Below are 23498 nucleotides of genomic sequence, written 5' to 3'. Positions count from 1 at the left end.
TGCTTTCAGCCGTTCTCAGTATTCTCAGTACCAGCACAGCAAGGCCGTTTTGGTTAGTGTTACAAGGCCAGATCAGTGAATCATCCAGACTGTTGCCCCTGCAACTACTGAAGAGGCTGCTGCCCATCTTCAGGAACCACACGTTTGTCTGGCCTCTCAACAGATACCCCTCCGTTGTTGTTGCACCTACGGTACGGCCATCTGTATCGCTGAGGCACGCAAGCCTCCCCACCAATGGCAAGGTTCATGGTTCATGGGGGGGATTTTTGTAAAACACAAGTATAAATATGAAAACCACCAACAGCTTTGCAAACTCTTAAATCAACATGGCAGCTGCTCGGTTTGCTTCTGTCAGCCAAGTGTCGTAGAAACTGAGCTCTAAGATGGAAATAAAGCGTTTCCAGATCAATGGCCAAGTAACATCTTTTCTTCCATTACATGTAAGAAATGTTTCTGAATAGTTTTGTTATACCTTTCTGTTACACCCTGTGATACTGCTGTGGCATAGTAAACCAATTTTTGTTGCTCTGTGTCGACCGACAATTCATTTTGTCGAAAGGTGTGCTTCCAAAGGGGTGGGTTGGTAGTGACCCGCAAAAAAGTTTTTGGAGAATCGTTTATATTTTTACAAATATATCGATTTCCAAATTTCTCAGCTAGCTTTCCGAGAATAAGATAGCATAAAAACGTGTCTGGAACATAAATAAATATAGAATGCAACAAGGAAAAGGAGTTTCAATTTATGAAACGAAAAACGATGAAATGTTTACAAATAATTTTAAAATTTGTAAACGATGAATTTAATGACGGTTATATATAAAAGAAACACAGTTTTCTTCGTTTTTTATATTACAACAAGAAAACAAAGAGGTAGAATTGAAACAATAAGAATAAACGAAGCACCGCTCTTTCACTAAAAGATGAAGACCTGTCCTGGGAAAAATGGTCTACTGCTGGATGAGCAAAATTACGTTTTAAGCACAGAGGACTGAAGAGTAATACTACCAGAGTCCGTCCGGCTAGATGTGTGGTCTAACGCACTGCTTCCCAAATGAGAAGGCGTGCCGGTCCCCGGCACGAATCCAGCCGTCAGATTAGTGTTGAGGTCTGGTGTGTTGGCCAGCCTGTGGATGGTTTTTAAATCGGCTTTCCATCTACCTCAGCGAATGCGGATTGGTTCCCCTTATCTGCCTCAGTTACACTATGTTTGCAAGTGCTGCACAAACACTGTCTCCATGTATGCGTACACCATAATTACTCTACCACACATTTGGGGTTGCACTCGTCTGATATGAGGAGATGCTCCCATAGGGTGAGGGGGAGGGCGGGAGTCCACAGGGGCAGAACCACACAATAACCCCTGTGGGGCAGTGGTGGGGAGGATGCACTTATGTGCCCTGTTGTGGGATTGTGAACCACTGAGGGCTACGGCGGGATAAATCCTCTCTGAACGCAGTTTTCCGAAATTCCTTCACCAAGGAAAACGAATGGAATATTCCAGAATTTGAAACACAGAAAGCTGCTAGCATGAATTTCTTAGAAGTAGATACCTTAGGGGTTCCGAAGCAACTCAAATCGCTTGATACGGCCAAGTCTTCAGGTCCAGATTGTATACCGATTACGTACCTTTCAGATTACGCTGATACAATAGCTCCATACTTAGCAATCATATACAACCGCTCGCTCACTGTTAAATCTGTACCTACAGATTGGAAAATTGCGCAGGTCGCACCAGTGTTTAAGAAGGGTAGTAGGCGTAATCCATCGAGCTACAGACCTATATCATTGACGTCGGTTTGCAGTAGGGTTTTGGTGCATATATTGTATTCAAACATTATGAATCACCTCAAAGGGAACGATCTATAGATACGTAATCAGCATTGTTTCAAAAAACATCGTTCTTGTGCAACTCGGCTAGCTCTTTATTCGCACAAAGCAATGGCCGCTATTGACAGGGGATCTCAAGTTGATTCTGTATTTCTAGATTTCCGGAAAGCTTTTGACACCGTTCCCCACAAGCGACATCTAATCAAGCTGCGGGCCTATGGGGTATCGTCTCAGTTGTGCGACTGGATTCGTGATTTCCTGTCAGGAAGGTCGCAGTTCGTAGTAATAGACGGCAAATCATCGAGTAAAACTGAAGTGATATCAGGTGTTCCCCGGGAAGCGTCCTGGGACCTCTGCTGTTCCTGATCTATATAAATGACCTGGGTGACAATCTGAGCAGTTCTCTTAGGTTGTTCGCAGATGATGCTGTAATTTACCGTCTAGTAAGGTCATCCGAAGACCAGTATCAGTTGCAAAGCGATTTAGAAAAGATTGCTGTATGGTGTGGCAGGTGGCAGTTGACGCTAAATAACGAAAAGTGTGACGTGATCCACATGAGTTCCAAAAGAAATCCATTGGGATTCGATTACTCGATAAATAGTACAATTCTCAAGGCTGTCAATTCAACTAAGTACCCAGGCGTTAAAATTACGAACAACTTCATTTGGAAAGACCACATAGATAACATTGTGGGGAAGGCGAGCCAAAGGTTGCGTTTCATTGGCAGGACACTTAGAAGATGCTACAAGTCCACTAAAGAGACAGCTTACACTACACTCGTTCGTCCTCTGTTAAAACATTGCTGCGCGGTGTGGGATCCTTACCAGGTGGGATTGAAGGAGGATATCGAAAGGGTGCAAAAGGGCAGCTTGTTTTGTATTATCACGTAATAGGGGAGAGAGTGTGGCAGATATGATACGCGAGTTGGGATGGAAGTCATTAAAGCAAAGACGTTTTTCGTCGCGGTGAGACCTATTTACGAAATTTCAGTCACCAACTTTCTCTTCCGAATGCGAAAATATTTTGTTGAGCCCAACCTACATAGGTAGGAATGATCATCAAAATAAAATATAACTTACAAGTATTAACACTCCAGTCCGCCACACACTCCCTCTGCAGTGACAGCGTCCATGTATTTTCGAGGGAAGGTGACCTGTTGACCTGATCTGGTGACCCATGGTGAAGGTGCACTGGCTTGATTGCTGTCTGTTGTCTTCTGAAGGTTGATCGTCTTTGGAATGGAATGTGATGGAATATCCAAAGTGGTGTCTCCTGCTGTGTCTTCCACATTGTTCGATGAATAGTCTGTCAGAAGGGAGGCCGGTTTCAATTGGTCAGTGTTAATAGTTTGGTTTCCTGTTGGCATCTCCACCTTGAAGTGCTTGTCATTGTGAAACAGGACTAGATATGGCCCGTCATATGTTGGCTGAAGTGGTGTTCTGACAGCATCATCTCGAATGAAGACGAACTTGCTTGTCATCAGTTGTGGGTGAATAAAGGTCTCCTTGTGGTGGTGACATTCTGTTGGAATTGGTCTTAGGCTCCTCATTGGTTCCTTCAATTTGAAGACGAAGGGTGGAATGTCAGTTACTAATTTCTGTTCATTGAGAAATGCTGCTGGAGAGATAATTGCTGAACCGTAAGTCATTTCCACTGGTGAAGTATTGACTAGCGGGATTATGTAGAAGCGAAGCCCTAACAGGACCGGAGGAAGCTCTGAAACCCAGCCATCACTCATCTGTGCTTTCAAAGCAGATGTTAACTGACGATGCTATCATTCAATTTTTCCATTTGCTGCAGGATGATATGCTGTAGTTTTAATGTGGACGATGCCCTGTGTGCTTGTGAGACATTTGAAAAGTTGACATTCTAACTGCCTTCTGCGATCAGTAGTATGATATGATTCAAATGGCTCTGAGCACTATGGGACTTAACTTCTGAGGTCATCAATCCCCTAGAACTTAGAACTACTTAAACCTAACTAACCTAAGGTCATCACACACATCCATGCCCGAGGCAGGATTCGAACCTACGACCGTAGCCTAGAACCGCTCGGCCGCTCCGGCCGGCAGTTATGATATGAGGCACGCCAAAACGAGATATCCATATTGAGACTATGACAAATGAAACTGCTTCTGCTGTGATCTCTGCTAATGGAACTGCTTCTATCCTTGTGATGGAGATAGGGGCCCAACTACGACCACATTAATGTGACTGAATCTTGTTGTTTGAGGACAATGGTCCACTGCACTGTTGGTGTGTCTCCAGACTTTACTTCGTCAGCAAGGAATACGTGCAGAAGTCCATATTTCTACGGAATCCAAATTGATCTTCCCCGAGGTCGGCTTCTACCAGTTTTTTCATTCGTCTGTTAAGAATTCGCGTTAGTATTTTGGAGCTGTGTCTTATTAAACTGATAGTTCGGTAATTTTCACATCTGTCAACGCCTGCTTTCTTTGGGATTGGAATTATTATATTCTTTTTGAAGTCTGAGGGTATTTTCAGGGCTGGCTCTCCCAAGGCTATCAGTAGTTCTAATGGAATGTTGTCTACTCCCGGGGCCTTGTTTCGACTCAGGTCTTTCAGTGCTCTGTCAAACTCGTCATGCATTGTCATATCTCCCATTTCATCTTCATCTACATCCTCTTCCATTTCCATAATATTGTCCTCAAGCACATCGCCCTTGTATAGACCCTCTATATACTCCTTCCACCTTCCTGCTTTCCCTTCTTTGCTTAGAACTGGGTTTTCATCTGAGCTCTTGATATTCATACAAGTGGCTCTCTTTTCTCCAAAGGTCTCTTTTAATTTTCCTGTAGGCACTATCTATCTTACTCCTAGTGAGATAAGCCTCTACATCCTTACATTTGTCCTCTAGCTATCCCTGCTTAGCCATTTTGCACTTCCTGTCGATCTCATTTTTGAGAAGTTTGTATTCCCTTTTTGCCTGCTTCATTTACTGCATTTTTATATTTTCTCCTTTCATCAATTACATTCAATATTTCTTCTGTTACCCAAGGATACCTACTAGCCCTCGTCTTTTTACCTACTTGATCCTCTGCTACCTTCACTACTTCATCCCTCAAAGCTACCCATTCTTCTTCTACTGTATTTCTTTCCCCCATTCGTGTCAATTGTTCCCTTATGTTCCCCCTGAAACTCTGTACAACCTCTGGTTCTTTCAGTTTATCCAGGTCCCATCTCCTTAGATTCCCACATTTTTGTAGTTTCTTCAGTTTTAATCTACAGGTCATAAGCAATAGAGTGTGGTCAGAGTCCACATTTACGCCTAGAAATGTCTTACAATTTAAAACTTGGTTCCTAAATCTTTGTCTTACCATTATATAACCTATCTGATACCTTCTAGTATCACCAGGCTTCTTCCATGTATACAGCCTTCTTTCATGATTCTTGAACCAAGTGTTAGCTATGATTAAGTTATGCTCTGTGCAAAATTCTACCAGGCGGCTTCCTCTTTTATTTCTTATCCCCAATCCATATTCACCTGCTACGTTTCCTTCTCTCCCTTTTCCTACACTCGAATTCCAGTCACCCATGACTATTAAATTTTCGTCTCCCTTCACTATCTGAATAATTTCCTTTATCTCATCATACATTTCATCCATTTCTTCGTTATCTAAAATAGGACTAACACGGAAGGGCTGCATGAATGTTCACAGGTTTATTTGGTCTGTGGGAGAGTGACGTAGATGCTGAATAAACCGAACTATCTTGAAGGGTAAGTGTTAACTATACCAAGAAGGCTTACTTACAAATTCTGAAGAACTGGCTTTATATGATGATTCCAAGAATATATTACAACCTGCTATGTATTGCTCACATGGGGATCATGGAGACAAGATTAGATTAATTACGGCATGGGCAGAGGCAATCAAACAACCATTCTTCTCGCACTCCATAAGTGAATGGAATGGGAAGAAACCTTAATAACTGGCACAGTTGGAAGTATCCTCTGCCATTCACTTCACAGTGATATGCAGAGTACAGTTATAGTTATAAATATACCGATGATGAGAAAATTAAATGATGTCGAGAAACATGTAGCTAATTTTTCATATGTGATGAGGAATAATAGAATGGTAAGTCACACGGGTGAAGAGCATTGCACATGCATGCACTTGCTTATTTTATTTACACTGGGAGAAGCCATCGCCTAGCACTGGTGACGAGCTATGATATTGTTCTGTACCATCACCCAATGAATAAAATACGAACTTGCTTAATATCATAACAGCTGCGTGATTAGACTGAAGAGTTTTTTACGAACAGCATAGTATATCATCGTCAACAGAGAGAAATCTTTAGATGCAAAAGTAACTTTGGGTGTGCCCTAAGGACCTGTTTTATATCCTAGTGCATAACGTCGGAAGTTCTACGACGCTGTTCATGGATGATGATGCAGAAAATTTGCAAGACTAGAAAATTGTAACAGAACACGGGAAGAGTTGCAGAGGTTGGGCGCTTCGTGCAGGGATTGACATTTGACTCAACATAAACAAATGTAACGTATTGCAGGTACACGGACAGAAAGACCCATCGCTGCCTGATTACACAATGCGGAAAATCACTGGAAGCAGTTACTTCGATAAAATACGTAGGGGTATGCGTATGGAGCGATTTAAAGTGGAACTACCACATCAAATTAATCGCGACTAAGGCTAGACTGAGATTCACTAAAAGAAACATCAGGAAGTGTAGTCCTCCCAAGAGGAAGGTAGCTTACGAAAACCACGTCAACCTCTACATGAATATTACTTGGCATATGGGATCACTACCAGATAAGATTGATAGACGAGATAAAGGAAATCCAAAGAAGAGCAGCACGTTTTGTTACAGGTTCATTTAGTAAGCGTTATAAGCTCGTTTAGTGAGCGTGAAAGCGTCACTAAGATGTTCATCCAATTCCGTTGTTAAGATGTTGAGATAAAGGCTTAGTTCATCACATTGAGTTTACAGTTAAAATTGCGAGTGCACAGGTTCCTAGAAGAGTCAGTAGATATATTCCTGAGCCGAATTTAAGCGACCAATGACTGAAATGCGACAGACGACGCATTTTGTAGCCCAGAATTTAGACTCATGTGCTACGCTAACCACACTCTCGTTATGTGCAATGTATCCGAGAAAATGGCGATCGCCGGTCACTGTGGCCGTGCGGTTCTAGGCGCTTCAGTCCGGAACCGCGCTGCGGCTACGGTCGCAGGTTCGAATCCTACCTCGGGCATGGCTGTGTGTGATGCACTTAGTTTAGTTAGGTTTAAGTAGTTCTAAACCTAGGGGACTGATGACCTTAGATGTTAAGTGCCATAATGCTTAGAGCCATTTGAACCATTTTGATATATTCCTGTCTTATTTGCTATATTTCAGAAAGAAGTCACGAAGACAAGATTAGAGAGATTCAGTTTAGCATGGACGTTTACCAACTATTGTTCTTCTTACAGACTATTTACCGCTGGAACGGAAAAGGGGCGGTGGGACAGTTTTACACAGTGTACCTTCTGTCAAGCGTTGTAAGGCGAGCTATGGAGTCTAACGTATGTATGGAAGATACAGGATGTGGGGAGAGAGTCAGAGTAAAAGTACTGGCAATGGTAGACCTATTTGATGAGAAAGCTAGGTAATTTCCAAGAATGAATGCCTATCGAAGTTGCGGTGTCCAAACGATACATATCGGACGTGAGATCGTAAATGGATCATGCGGCTCTGGTGATTGTCATTTTTTCTGTTTTCCGTCGTTCCCTTACTTGCTCTAAATTACATGCCTCCACGAATTATTTGTGAGTTGCTAGGGTACCCCAGAAGATTTATGTCGCTAGTAAGTGGGATGTCTGGTGTTCTTGACGTTTCTTCGGCGGATTCTCTCACATGGAAAAATCTAATTCCATGTTTATCCAGCGTAGAAAATTGTTCGACATTTTGTCGCAAATATTGAGTACCACCGGACGAGGAAAGAAGTGACTGTGTAGACTGTGGTGGTGCGAAGTGTGTAAAACTTCGTAAGAACAGTTTCGATGCTGAAATACCGTTTACAATTTCATTGCAGACAGTGCGGAAAACGAAAGAGTATCAGGAAGAATACATGGTTCGACTCATCCCCAATTACCCATCTAGACCGCCGTAATGGACTTCCGCATGATGACAACACCGATGACGAGTAAGGTAAGTCATCTCCTTTGCAATTACAAGTATTTTTGTAACGCTTTTCTATTATCCTTGCTGTAGCGACCATCGTAAACATACTCATAACACCCGCCACCAGAGTTGCATGATCGATTTACGATCACCCATTCGATGTGTATCGTTTGGAGCCCGTGATTTCGATAGGCAATCATTCTGAGAAATTACCGAAAGCTAAAAGAACTTGAAAATAATAGTTATGCAAGGTTTGCGGGAGAGCTTCTGTAAAGTTTGGAAGGTAGGAGATGAGGTACTGGCAGAAGTAAAGCTGTGAGGATGGGGAGCGAGTCGTGCTTAGACAGTTCAGTTGGTAGAGCACTTGCCTGCGAAAGGCAAAGGTCCCGAGTTCGAATCTCGGTCCAGCACAGAGTTTTAATCTGCCAGGAAGTTTCATATCAGCGCACACTCCGCTGCAGAGTGAAAATCTCATTCTGGAAACTTGAAAATACTTCTCAGGAGAAGAGTGACTGAGAAACCAAAGGAATATTGACGAAAGGGGGAAGCAGTTTGCAGGGAGACCCCGTAGGCAGTTGAAACGAAGAAACACGCTTTGCGGTGGTTGAGTCAGCAAAAGAATCTACCTGCCAGTTGCAGTAACATCAGCACAGCTGCTTCGTGCACCTTCCTGAACCGAGCACATAATGTGATTTTTTATCGGTCTCTGAGGCAACATCTTAGTGTTGTCGCAGCGACTATTGTTTCACCAGGAGCCATTTACACTTTGAGCTCGAAACCTGGCGTCAGCGGTGCCACCTGTCAGGGATCTTTTTCTGCTGACTCTGCTCTAGCTGTGCGTCTCACTTACCCGTAGCACATGACGGGCCCGCCGGCGTCGCCGTCACACATGGTGTTCTCCTCGGTGTCTTTGGTGCAAAAGACGTTCTCGCCGACGGGTGCATTGAAGGCTCCGGCGTCGACCTTGCAGTCGAGGCTGTCGGTCATGTCGAGGGTGGCGTAGTGCAACGTGTGCCGCACGTCCCAGGAGAACTGCTCACCAAAGCCTGCGATCTGGCACAGCTTTGACGTGTTCCCGAAACTGAAATGAGGAACCGGAGTCAGAGTTTGCTACCGACATTCGTCCTGCACACGTACCGACTGAGCGCTCACAAAACAAATTTTCCTGGCTGGAAGATCAATACAGGTTTTGTAGAAATGTAGGAACATGCAAGGCAGTCCTGTCTCTAGGACTAGGACTGTTAATAAAATATCGATATACCGATACATCGATAACTGTTACCTGAATAGTATCGATATCCACTACTGGCCATTAAAATTGCTACACCAAGAAGAAATGCAGATGATAAATGGGTATTCATTGGACAAATATATTATACTAGAACTGACATGTGATTACATTTTCACGCATTTTGAGAGCATAGATCATGAGAAATCTGTACCCAGAACAACCACCTATCGTCGTAATAACGGCCTTGATACGCCTGGGCATTGAGTCAAACAGAGCTTGAATGGCGTGTACAAGTACAGCTGCCCATGCAGCTTCAATAGGATACCACAGTTCATCAAGAGTAGTGACTAGCGTACTGTGACGAGCCAGTTGCTCGGCCACCATTGACCAGACGTTTTCAATTGGTGAGAGATCTGGAGAATGTGCTGACCAGGGCAGCAGTCGAACATTTTCTGTATCCAGAAAGGCCCGTACAGGACCTGCAACATGCGGTCGTGCATTATCCTGCTGAAATGTAGGGTTTCGCAGGGATCAAATGAAGGGTAGAGCAACGGGTCGCGTTGTTGTTGTTGTTGTTGTGGTCTTCAGTCCTGAGACTGTTTTGACGCAGCTCTCCATGCTACTCTATCCTGTGCAAGCTGCTTCATCTCCCAGTACCTACTGCAACCTACATCCTTCTGACTCTGCTTAGTGTATCCATCTCTTGGTCTCCCTCTACGAGTTTTACCCTCCACGCTGCCCTCCAATACTAAATTGGTGATCCCTTGATGCCTCAGAACATGTCCTGCCAACCGATCCCTTCTTCTGGTCAAGTTGTGCCACAAACTTCTCTTCTCCCCAATCCTATTCAATACTTCCTCATTAGTTATGTGATCTACCCATCAAATCTTCAGCATTCTTCTGTAGCACCACATTTCGAAAGCTTCTATTCTCTTCTTGTCCAATCTATTTATCGTCCATGTTTCACTTCCATACATGGCTACACTCCATACAAATACTTTCAGAAATGACTTCCTGACACTTAAATCTATACTCGATGTTAACAAATTTCTCTTCTTCAGAAACGCTTTCCTTGCCATTGCTAGTCTACATTTTATGTCTTCTCTACTTCGACCATCATCAGTTATTTTGCTCCCAAAATAGCAAAACTCCTTTACTACTTTAAGTGCCTCATTTCCTAATCTAATTCCCTCAGCATCACACGACTTAATTCGACTACATTCTATTATCCTCGTTTTGCGTTTGTTGATGTTTATCTTATATGCTCCTTTCAAGACACTGTCCATTCCATTCAACTGCTCTTCCAAGTCCTTTGCTGTCTCTGACAGAATTACAATGTCAAAGTTTTTATTTCTTCTCCATGGATTTTAATACCTACTCCGAATTTTTCTTTTGTTTCCTTTACTGCTTGCTCAATGTACAGATTGAATAACATCGGGGAGAGGCTACAACCCTGTCTTACTCCCTTCCCAACCACTGCTTCCCTTTCATGTCCCTCGACTCTTATAACTGCCATCTGGTTTCTGTACAAATTGTAAATAGCCTTTCGCTCCCTGTATTTTACACCTGCCACCTTTAGAATTTGAAAGAGTATTCCAGTCAACATTGTCAAAAGCTTTCTCCAAGTCTACCAATGCTAGAAACGTAGGTTTGCCTTTCCTTAATCTTTCTTCTAAGATAAGTCGTAGGGTCAGTATTGCCTCTCGTGTTCCAGTATTTCTACGGAATCCATTCGTGCACCCAGGTTCGTCGTCGAGTACACCACCGCAGGTGCTCCTGTCTGTGATGCAGCGTCATGGGTAACCGCAGCCATGGTCTCCGAGATGATAGTCCATGCTGCTGCAAACGTCGTCGAACTGTTCATGCAGATGGTTGTTGTCTTGCAAACGACCCCATCTGTTGACTCAGGGATCGAGACGTGGCTGCACGATCCGTTACAGCTATGTGGATAAGATGCCTGTCATCTCGACTGCTAGTGATACGAGGCCATTGGGATCCAGCACGGCGTTCCGTATTACCCTCCTGAACCCACCGATTCCATATTCTGTTAACAGTGATTGGATCTCGACCTACGAGAGCAGCAATGTCGCGATACGATAAACCGCAATCACTATAGGCTACAATCCGACCTTTATCAAAGCCGGAAACGTAATGGTACGCGTTTCTCCTCCTTACACGAGGCAACACAACAACGTTTCACCAGGAAACGCCGGTCAGCTGCTGTTTGTGTATGAGAAATCGGGTGGAAACTTTCCTCATGTCAGCACGTTGTAGGTGTCGTCACAGGCGCCAACCTTGTGTGAATGCTTTGAAAAGCTAATCATTTTCCTGTCTGTTAAATTTCGCGTCTGTAGCACGTCATCGTCGTGGTGTAGCAATTTTAATGGCCAGTAGTGTATATCGGCAACGTTACCACCGACAATACATCGACATATCAATATTAAAATGGTAATATCGAGTGGAGAAATTTTTAGTTTATATTATATTTTTCAAAATTTTCAGTGAATATATCAAGTTGCTCTTTTGAAAATGCAATAGAATATAGTTGGACTTTCGCTGTGTGAAGAAGTAATCCCAAAAGTAAGGTCTCCTATTTTTTTATAAGTACATAGACCTGTTTATTTCTACAATGGTTTGCATCAGTTCAAAGCTTGAACATTTAGCTATTTTTCGACATAATCACCATTTCTGTCGATACATTTTTGTAGACGTTGTGGCAGTTTTTGTATGCCCATGTCATACCAGCTCACCGCCGTGCTGTTCAGAAAATTATGAACCTCTTTGTTCACCTCGTCGTCGGAGCTGGATCGATTTCGGGCCAAATGTTCTTTTTACCTAGGGAACAGGTGATAGTCACTGGGCGCCAAGTCAGGACTACAGGGTGGGTGGGTGATTACGTTCCAATGAAACTGTTGCAGGAGAGTAACGGTTTGCCAAGCGATGTGTCGGCGAGCGCTGTCATGGAGAATGTGTGCGCCCTTGCTCAACATTCCTGTTCTCTGGTTCTGAACTGCCCGTTCCAGTTTTCTCAGTCTCTCGCAGTACCTGTTATCGTAACTGCGGTCCCAGTGGGCATAAAGTCGACCAACAATACCGCTTTCCGATCCCAGAAAACGGTTGTCATGACTTTACCGGCAGACTGTGTTTGTTTGAATTTCCGCGGCTTTGGCGAGGAAGGATGCCGCCACTGGCGTGATTGTTACTTGGTCTTAGGTGTAAAGTGATATTGCCAGGTTTCGTCACCCGTGTCCCAGAAAGTTGTCCTGTTCGGCTGCAAGGCGGTGAAGAAAAGCACGGGAAGCATGAACTCGTTGCCGCATGTGGTCCTCAGTCAGCATGTGTGGCACCCATCTTGAGCACACGTTCCATAGTTCAATGTTTCCGTTAAAATTCTGTGAGCGGTGCTTCGGGAAACGTCAGGAACCAACGTGCAGAAATCATCCAGGGTGATCCACCGATCTTCACGCATGCTTTTCTCAACCTTCAACACTGTCTCCTCAGAAATTGACGGTCTCCCGCTCCTTTGTTCGCCGTGAATTTCGGTCTGACCAGCTGCAAACTCTCTACACCACTTACCAAGATTTTTGACATCCCTGCAGGACTCTCCATACACTTCCGTCAATTGGCGATAGATTTCAATCGGCGCAGTGCCCTTTGCGTTCAAAAACCGAATAACTGCGCGCAATTCGCACTTGGCGGTAACATCCGACGAGAGCTCCATTCTCAACGGCTGCCAAGTCATGGCACCTCAGCCAACGCCACCTAGGAACATGGCCTCACAGCACGACTCGTGACGTCATGACTAGAGGTCTGAAATTCCGAGTGGCTTGTTAGGCTCTGTGGCACGTATATGAAAACATTAAACACTTTCCTGCTAGACTACTCACAGTGTTTTATACATAAATCTGTAAACAACCGCTAATCCTTCTCACTGGAGAATTAAATTGTTTAAATTTTGTAAACTATAGCTCCAAAGCTGAAAATACTTTTTCGTCATTCCCGTCACTCACGCGTTTTGCAACTGCGAATTTCTATAATCATCTGTGTCATGTATATAAAGACATTCAACACTTTCCTGGTAGATTATACATTGTTTTTTAAGTAAATATTTAAACAAACATGAAAACTTCTCATTTCAGAATTAAATTGTTCAAATCTCATAAACTGTAGCTCCGAAAGCGAAAAAACTTTTTCGTAATTTCCGTCACTCGCATTTTGAAAATGAGAATTTCTAATTCCATAACTCTGACAGCACTATTTTCACCGTGTAAGTCGCGTTGCATAATTTAATTGAAAATGGGGTACCGTAATTGGAAAGACTGACAATGAATCGAAGTAGGTACTCTGAGACTTGTATCTATGTCAAATTATATTTTCGTATAACATAACTCATTTGGCAGTCATCTACAGTTTTATACTTAAGAAAACATTACCGTACAGAAACTAGTGCAACTTCACTGAACCTTCTACATACTACTTAGTTTAAGAGATTTTCCATTAGAAGACTAGGTAACATTAAGTTATTAGGTATTATAAATTGACATGGGAACCACACATCAAAATTATTACAAACTCTGAAAAAGTTGCCCACTGTAAACCGTTGTTTATCGACTTGAAAATATTAACTGTTATAAACTTGCACGTTTACACTGTTCTACTGTATACAAAGACTAACTTACCAGAATACCAGCTTAGGCAGGTTTTACACTCTCATGGAACTGGGGTTTAACTGAAGAATGGGACACCATCCATCAGCTTCATGTAATGACATATCTTAAAAACCTGTTATTACTTTTTACTGTACAAACTGATCCATTTATATTCACCCATCCACATACTGATCCCCATCTTGTAATTAAAATACTTGTCATTTGATACATTGATCATTGGCAATGGGTATTACAGTGTTATAAAAATTTGAAATGTCATCTATAGGGCCATTTGTGAAAGCAGATGAGTGGTATCCCAATCTTCAGCATTGCCAGAACTAGAAATAGTACGCATCTTCACATACCTTACTGCAGATTATCTAAATCATAGAACAGCAATGTAGTGAGTATGAAGATGTTTAACAAACTGCCTCTAGAATGGGTAGAAGCTTCATTTGATTTATTCAAGCACTACAGTTGGTTATCGGTAAATCCTTCCTACTCACTTGAATGTATGAGTATAAAATCACAGTGATAACTGCTCGGCGAGTGTACCATAATTTCCTTAATGATTTCAATTTAAGATGTACTACACAAATCGTTTTAGCTTGAATATTTTACTTTGTGGAAAATCTGTTGTAACATATTGTTTTTTAATTTATGTATACATGCTGTATACTTTTTAAACATTTGTAATTTGACTGTCTATTGCTGAAATAGCTAAATGACAATAAAATTCTTTTATTATTCACTATTTAATGTTGTCCGAGAGGGAAAAAAGCACTGCTATTCCAAACTCCAAAAACGTTATCAAATAAAATTGCATAGAATTTATCTCAAATGAAGAATGGCTAAAGTTACGTATTGTCCAGCCCCCCCTCCCCAAAGTATGGGTTGTATTGACAGACTGGACCTGTTCTGCAGATTAATTTTTACTTATGATGATGGCAGACTAACATGCTAATACTGGCAATGAATTGTTCCCCTTGTGAGAATAATTAATTTACTGACTGGGCAAACACATATACAAAAACTTGCCAACCATAGAGCAGGAGCAGCATTACTTATAACCTTACTGATGAACAGAAAAGACTGTTCCCCTAATTCTATGAGATTGGGGTTTTACAGAGAATTTGTGGTAACAAATTAATCCGTAGCAAAGACTCATGTATACGGCTGCACCAATTCGAAGAGAGCAGAAGGGATCCAATAGATAACATTTACCAGCAAGATGTATGGGATACTGTGCATGAAATAAAAACAGAAAATAGAAATAAACATTTATATCAAATCATCTTCCCAAGCCTCAAACAGTGAAAATATACAACCACAGTATAATGTAATATTTTTTCAATCTTTTGTACACAGTTACTTTTTAATAGTAGTTTCATCATTTCTCCTCTTGGTGAAATTGTTTAGCAAAATATTTGCATAGCAAAACAGTATGCAATTCAAGGCTGAATCAAGTGAGTGTGTATTTTAACAGTGAAACCATAAAAAAGATTGCTGTGAATGTTGTGGGATGCTGCCTTCACAAGTACATTTCTCTGATTTTCCTGTTCTAAAAATAAAATTTCCTGGTCTTTCAGAATTTTCTGTAGAGTTAAATAGACATATGTCACACACACTACTACATCATCTGCAGGGTATGTCAACACTCCTCTGTCTTTTGCCATAATCAAATCATCACCCTGCTTCATTTCATCTGTAGTAAGGAATACCTTACAATATTCACAATGGTTTTTTTAAATAGCTTGGTGTGAGCAGTGACCTGCTATGTAATGAAACAGTGGCCAAGTATTCTCATCTATTCCATCAACATCATTTTCATCTACTGCTACATTTAAAAATTCTGGTATTGATGTTTCTTTTAATACCTGAATTTCAGTACGAGTAGAAAAAATATCAGTGGTCTTAATAACAACATCCCCAACTACTTTTGACCAAAGCACAAGGGAAAACATAGACTGTGTCCTTAGTTTTTGTTCAGTTTCAAAAACTTGTCTTAGAGAAACATGATAATTTCCCCCACATAGCTGGCAATGTTTGCCGAAGCTGTCTTCTAAACTGTCTGTCTGTACTTTTCCTAACAGCAAATATGATCTGTTTTTCTCAGAAAGCCAGTAGCCACTGAACTTGATCAAATCAGCAGTTGTGTGTTTCAAAGCACTACGTGTCTCTCGAGTAAGTTTTCTTTCATCACTACAATCTTCGGAAGAACATAACCATGAGATGAAGCACTGTAAGAATTCTTGTATGTGATGGGAATTGCTAGTCACAGGTTCTTGGAAAATATTTCTTAACCTCTGTCCCTTGAGTAATGTTTTTACATTTACAAAATCCCACTAACGATTTATTATTTTTATGAACGTTGCAGTACTTTCCCTGTTCCTAATTGCTTCCTTTGAACCAAATGTGTCCAAAGCAACAACTGTCGTATCATTGATAATACACAACACTAACTTGACATTCTGGCTCTCAATTGAGTTAGGAAATAAGAGACTTCAAAATCAAGGAATTGCCATACTGCAGTAGTTCATCTTTTTCTATCAAGTGCAATTCTTTCAGTGCTCCAACAGATGACAAACCTCCCTTCAAACTGTTACTGAAGTCAGGGAAACACAAGATCTGCTCCTTTTGGTTAAACCATTTATTGCGGATACACTTCAAAATATGGACAGTGTCCACAAAATAATACAATGGGCGATTTGGAAAAGACTGTACAGGGTGATCATACTTTATTTTCACATCTGGAGGAGTAGAAAACTTAAGACACTGATTTCTTATTAATAGCATTATTGTCTGGTACTATACCAACCACCTCAAATTCAACTGCTTCTAATTTAAGAATGACTGCTTTAATGTAAGAGAACAGAACATCACCCTCAATAGTATGAACTGGCAGAATAGGTACCACATCCTTGTAAGGTGATTCCATGCTCTGAACCATAAAAACATAGACACTGATTGTACACAAAAATTTGTCAGTGTTAAAGGCACATCCTACAACATTTCCAGCTTTGTAATCAAGCTGAGACTTCAGATGAATTTCATCCATCAACCGGAGCACAGTTTTATCATCTGAGGATAAAGTACCTACATTATTTGTGATGTAGCTCATAAACTGATCACCCTGTTGCTCAATGACAGGATTTGTTGAGAGTTTACTACAAAGCCTTGAAAGGGTGTTAGGACTAGGCATTGAAAATCTATCAGAGTTCCTCAAAAATTTGTAAGCATGTGGGCTAATAGAATGTACTAATGACCACATTATCCTAGAGTTAGTATCATACCTAAATTGAGTCGAACTTCTGCACTTCAAAAATGAAATCTGTTCCTTCAAGCCAGCCGGTGTCGGCGAGTCGTTCTAGGCACTACAGTCTGGAACCGCGCGACCGCTACGGTCGCAGGTTCGAATCCTTCCTAGGGCATGGATGTGTGTGATGTCCTTAGGTTAGTTAGGTTTAAGTAGTTCTAAGTTCTAGGGGACTGATGACCTCAGAAGTTACGTACCATAATGCTCAGAGCCATTTTTTTTTTGTTCCTTCAAAAATGTAATTTTAGTTTCGTTTCCTGGCAACTTTTCTAATAAATTTTGCAATAACTGGTCAATTAAAGACAAAATGTTATCTACAGGAGCCTCAGAACTATTATAGAGAAGACAAATTTTCTTAAGAACATCACTTACCACCTGTATGTTGTTTACTTTGATGGAAAATTTCATGTTTCCACTACATTTCACTTCAATATCATTATTGAAGACACTGAGTAATAAGCCACTGCTTATAACTACGTGGCAAAAATTCTTGGGTAAGGATTATGCTTTAGTAACACTAGGCTCACACTGTCAGATTTGTTTATCACTACCCAGTCACTGTAGTTTCCACATTCACTCAACTTTGTTTTCAGTTGTTCTAAACTATCGAACAATATCGCATCAATCATTTTCACATGTGTGTCCACACTTTCTTGGATAGCAATTTGAAGAGCACGATTTTCTAAACTCCCCCTACGATTTTCTGTGTCTTCTAGTACTGCAGTTTGATGACTCGACAAGTAAGATGGGCATCCAGGCAACTTCAATGGGATAGCATCTGAAAAATTAATAACGAAGTATGAAACCGATCTCACAGCACAAAAGTGAAATAAAGATAGTTCTTATGCCACTGTACTTTACTAAAATTGTGTTTGGTAACTCACCTTTTCTCAAGCATTGACGATCCAACGGTGCTGTCAAGAGTGTACCAGTTTTCGGGTCATACATGCTAGTACTGTAATGCTGCGCTATTGCACACAATACTCTTTAAAGCCTGTACTATGGTAAGTTGACGGGCTTCACCTTAAGAGAAAGGATTTTTTTTATAGATTTTGACCGCGTGTACCTGAATGGAGGCAAATCAGACTTACACCCACTCAGTAACAACAATGATACGTCAAGCAATTCCGGAGTGCAACCACACGTTAGGACGGACAAGAAACAACACAGCAGATGCTACCCAAATTGTTAATAATACAGTCGCCAGCCTAATTAGGCATTAACTGAGTTTCTTCCCTGTACAAGTTGATGTACTTTCATACAAAACAACACGTAATAACACTGCATAATATGGTAAATTTTAGAACCAGAAAATCTACTGAACTAATAATTTCACTTTCTGTACTAATATGGACAAGCCATAAATACACAACAATACACTATAATGTTTACTACAAACTTTGTACTGTCTATTGATCTGATTAAAATCGGGCATAGGTTACCCTAGAAATAGCACTTTCGAAACACACATACAATGTCAGTTTTGAAAAAGGTAAAACACTGATAAATTTTGGTTTTTATATTGACTTTAACTTTGCTGGTCAAATCAGTTCAGTACACTTCAGAATTCAAATGAATAGAAAAGAAAAGAGAGGGGGGGGGGGGGGGAGACCCTGAAACTGTTATGATCACTGTATTGAAGATTTTGATTATTGGAATCATTAAGCACTCAAGATTTCCAATATATGAGTTACTACTCTTTTTGTCTTATTTCCTGCTCATTTAACTACCATTATTTTTGTCTCAAATTAATTAAACTTCATTACTAAATCAATTTCAACATTATCTTCCAACTTTGTCAGACCTATATTATTTACCTATATATTCATTAACAACAAAGTTCTTTAAACATCATTCTAACATAGATAGGTCTGCAGGTAATTATTATTAACATAAACTTTAACTCATCATTTCGGGACACTCGGATTGCACAACATGTGGAAAGGACCCTGTCTAGGTTAGTTGTGAGGATAATTAACTGATAGGACAGTTCTGGTAAAATTTAAGTTGTTGTTGAACAGTATGGAACAAAAGTAACACTGGTCCACACGAATACAGTACTAAAAGTTTCAACCTGTTTGTATCGATGAGGCGGTAGGCAGGCGGCGAGATGGCGAGGCACAGAGCACACATACAATCACAGCAATGGCTCTTGATGTATCGGCACTTTGCTTTTTCTTAGCGTCGCAATACTTTTCCGTTTAGTGCCTATGGAATATTGCCATGCTGTATAGGCGTCGGAAACGGCACATCCGAGGCTCAATGAAATTACGTTTTCCAGGAGAGCCTCCTCGATCCAGATCGTGTTGCTCAGACCAATGCCCAACTCCGACTACTACTGCTGAGCCCGTTATGCCGTGCAGCGCCCGTGTGCATTTTCCCGCACTCGCCTGCCATCCACCTTTTACCGCTCCCCTACAGACAGGGTATTCACCCGAGGTTTTGCATTCTACATATCCTAATACATTGCCTACGTATGGACCAGACGCACAATTACAACTTACAACAGTCTCGACATTTGTTACACTTCAATTCTATTACAATATTGCTTGAAATTTGACATAAACATTAATATTCACATAGAAAATTGTTTACAATTTCTTTAACACAATGACAGGAAACAAAAAAGAAATGAAATCAGAACATTGATTACACTAATTTATCGAAAATCAGAAGAAAAAAAATTATCATATGTACAATAGTACAGCGTTGTTGTTGTTACAGTACTGCTTAAAATATCGTTCTTGTTGAAATGCAGTTCACATATCTAAAAACAAGCATACAGTTCTCTATAAAACATATAACGAAAATTAATGAGGTATGAGATTATAAATACATTCTTCTGTTTACTGTATTTTGTTCAGCTGGACTACATTTCAAGTAACTACGACACACTAACCAAACAAACACACTGATACTCACAATGGAGTGCTTACTCGGTGTCCAGTCTTGTCTGTGAACAGCCAATAACCATTTTCGTCTTAAATTCTCATCGGACGGAAAATAAAATACACTGACTTTAGGTCCATTATCGTAACTGCCCCTGCAATTCGGCATACAACACATTCGGGGCATTGTAACTGAGTATAGATCAAATAACCATTCATGATCAGCACAAAGTACAATATGGAAACGCTTCAAATCATATGTGTCGGTACCTAGTTTCTCAGACCCATACCCGTGACGTCACACGCTCCTTAGACTCACGATGTGAGGCCTTGTCCCTAGGGGCGTTGCCTCAGCTCGGCTTGAGCATGTTTACACACAGCGCGTGAAGCACTCTTCATAATAGTGTGACCAGCTGCCACACAGAGTTCTGTACTTACAAAAGAATAGGAGACCTTACTTTTGGGATTACCCTCGTCCTTTTTGAGCTTTCATCACGTCCAGTCTTTCTCTCTGACTGTGTGAAGCAAGTATAGATGGCTCAAAGGAAGAAGTCCAACTGCACTGGCCGGTGGTGGTGTCAGTGGAATAAAAAGATTTGCGATGTGGAGAAATTGCACACCAGCTGTATTAAAAAACAATTTTTAACACGACTAGTGTGCTATTTCTTCACATAGGCATTCTTCAAAAACAGTTACTGAAAAAATGAACAAGAATCTAAATGTCAAGATTGGCCTTTGGGGTGGGGAGAGACATGTGAGGGGAAATGCTGGCTCAATCGGCGCTCGCCGCTACCAACAGAAGCTGCAACGTTTACCTTAACCTTGCAATTCTGATACTAGAGCTGCTAGGTCCCAGGGGTCGGCAAAAATTAAAAAAAAACGGGGAAGTCGACATGAAGTGTTCTGGACAAATCTGATATGTGACGAAACCGAACAACGGACCTATCAGATAACTTTTTTTGTCCCACTTATATGTGTTTACCATTGTTAGCAAAGTGGTTATCAGCGAGCGTGCATCGTTTTCCCTTCAGTTCTTGCTATAAGGGGGATAGGCAGACAGCTAGCTTCTAATAATAAATCAATAGTTAAATATACAGCTCTAAAACCGACAGTATATTTACAATGTGCAGCCAATATTTTTAGAGGCCAGTATTCCGATATTTCTTCTGTCGATATGTCGATACACCGATACTTTCTTCGAAATATCTCGAGTCGATAACATCACTTTTAAGTATCGATATATGACGGATACCCGATATTTTTAAAAATATCGACAGTCATAACTATGGCGCTATGACTAGTCTTAGAAATGTTTAAGTAATGCAAACAAAGTTTACAGGATTTGCAAATGTAGAGAAAGCATTTGACAATCTTAGTAGTGTGACTACCTACTACCCAATCCACAGTTCAACTTTCTGCCGCAAGCCAACACGGCAGTCGCTAGTGGTGGTGGGAAATGCAAAAATCAAAGATGGCAGAAGGTAGGAAATCCAAAATTCCAAATGGCGCTGGTAGGAAATATAAAAATGGAAAATGGAGCATGCAGGAAAGGATCGTAATGATAAGATTTGGCGATGATATTGCTATACTCAGTGAAAATGTGGATGAATTAGAGGATGTGTTGACTGGAACTGTCTGATAACACAGAACATGGTTTGAGAGTAAACCAAAGTGAGACAAAAGTAATGAGGAGTAGAAGAATGAAATTAGTGATGACCTTAATATCAAAACTAATAATCACTTAGCAGATTTTACGCAAAGGAATTCTGCTACCTTGGAAGGAAAGTAACATGTGATGGATGGAGCAAGAATATAAAAAGGAAACTAGCACAGGCAAAGAGGACATTCCTGGTTCAAACAAGACTACTAGTATCAATTTGAGGAAGATATATCTTAGAACGTAAATGTAGAGCACAACATTGCATGGTAGTGAACCATAAACTATGGCAATATTGGGAAAGAAGAGAATGGAAGCGTTTGAGATGTGATACTTCTCGAAGGATGTTGAAAATTAGGTGGATTGTTAAGGTAAGGAATGAGAAGATGCTCCACAGAATTGGTAAAAAAAAAGGAACATACTGAAAACACAGAAAACAAGATGGTACTACTTTTATTTATTTACTTATTTTGGCTTTAGGCAACATTGACCATACAGACAGCAACAGTCATAACTATACAGAGTAACCATAAAGTTTTGAGTGAAAGTAAAATGGAAGGGTGAACTTAACTTTGTCAGTAGTACAATATGCTAAGCAGATTAAATTAAATGTAAATGTATTCTTACAAGAGTTTCATATGGAGTACATTAATGAAGATAGTTAAAGTCTACATATACACATGCAAGTTCTTAATTTAAACAAAAGACAAACAATAATTTGACTCCTCATATAGAAATACAAGTTCTTAATTTAAAATTTATGGTATATACAAAGGTGCAGAGCATTACTGTACCCAGGCTGTCTCTATAAGTTTACTTGAGCAATGTCGACTCATAGGATCAAGTCCAGATTTGTATATCAGCTTAAGTATTTCGCTATGAAACTATACTAATGAACAACGAATCAGCAGAGTTAGGAGGTAACAGTTGTATCAAGGGGAACACCCCTTGCAATCAGTTTCCTATACAGAACTTCTTGTACTTCCTTGAACTCAATTTATGCCAGTACTACACGATTCAAATTGGCCTTGTCAGTTTGATCCAGATAACAATTTCCAGAAACTAGAACTTTTATTCGATGTATCCTAAATGTGCGAGGTAACATTGGTGTCCCATTGTCAAGCAAATGAGGACATCAGATGATATTTACTTACACTTACACTCAGAGATGTGCAGCTGCTTGGTGCCTGTCCTCAATGTTACCTGCAGTGCATGACACTCACGCTTCCAGACATGCAAAGCAGCTTTCTTGATCGTATGTTTGATGTTATTCTGAGGCACTGGTGTTAGACCGAATTGTCCTTAAGGATACAGGGTACTTATAAATTGTGGAAAATTTTTTATGACTTTATTAAATTCTATACTCTTTCCTGATTACACTGATGTATACATTATAGGGTTTCAAATGAAAAATTACCTATATATACCAAATTTTAAAGTTATGGTCATGTATGCCACCATGCCCCCTTTATTTTTGTTACAAAAACCAGTATTATTTCGAAAATAACCGTGAACTTTCTGTTTTCAGCGATTATACGTATGATACATTGTATATGTTGGTAACAGTGCAGGTTTCTAGTGTCTGTAAATGATTATCTTTGCTAGTATTTACTTTTGTTTCGCTGAAGCAATTTCTTCACATGTTACTGAGTGTTTGTTGCCCAAGTCCTACATACATTTGTGGACGTACATATCCTGTAGTATCCAATAAATACGAACTATGCCACGTATCAATAAATTCAATAACAGGAAATTCCGCAGTAACTAGTTCACAAACAAA

At 40.6% G+C, this 23498-nt stretch overlaps 1 protein-coding gene across 1 annotated transcript in view; it reads right to left on the bottom strand.

The window, feature by feature from the left end:
• LOC124716794 overlaps positions 1-23498 on the bottom strand; it is a 230440-nt gene that overhangs the window by 20469 nt on the left and 186473 nt on the right. Inside the window, exon 7 of the mRNA XM_047243343.1 lies at positions 8828-9058. Within this exon, the coding sequence (XP_047099299.1) occupies positions 8828-9058 (231 nt within the window). The remainder of the gene's footprint in view (positions 1-8827; positions 9059-23498) is intronic.

This window comes from Schistocerca piceifrons, chromosome 9 (genome assembly GCF_021461385.2).
Source record: "Schistocerca piceifrons isolate TAMUIC-IGC-003096 chromosome 9, iqSchPice1.1, whole genome shotgun sequence".
Lineage (NCBI taxonomy): Eukaryota > Metazoa > Arthropoda > Insecta > Orthoptera > Acrididae > Schistocerca > Schistocerca piceifrons.
The sequence above is the reverse complement of the archived record's forward strand: the minus strand, read 5'-3'. Positions and strand labels throughout refer to the sequence as shown.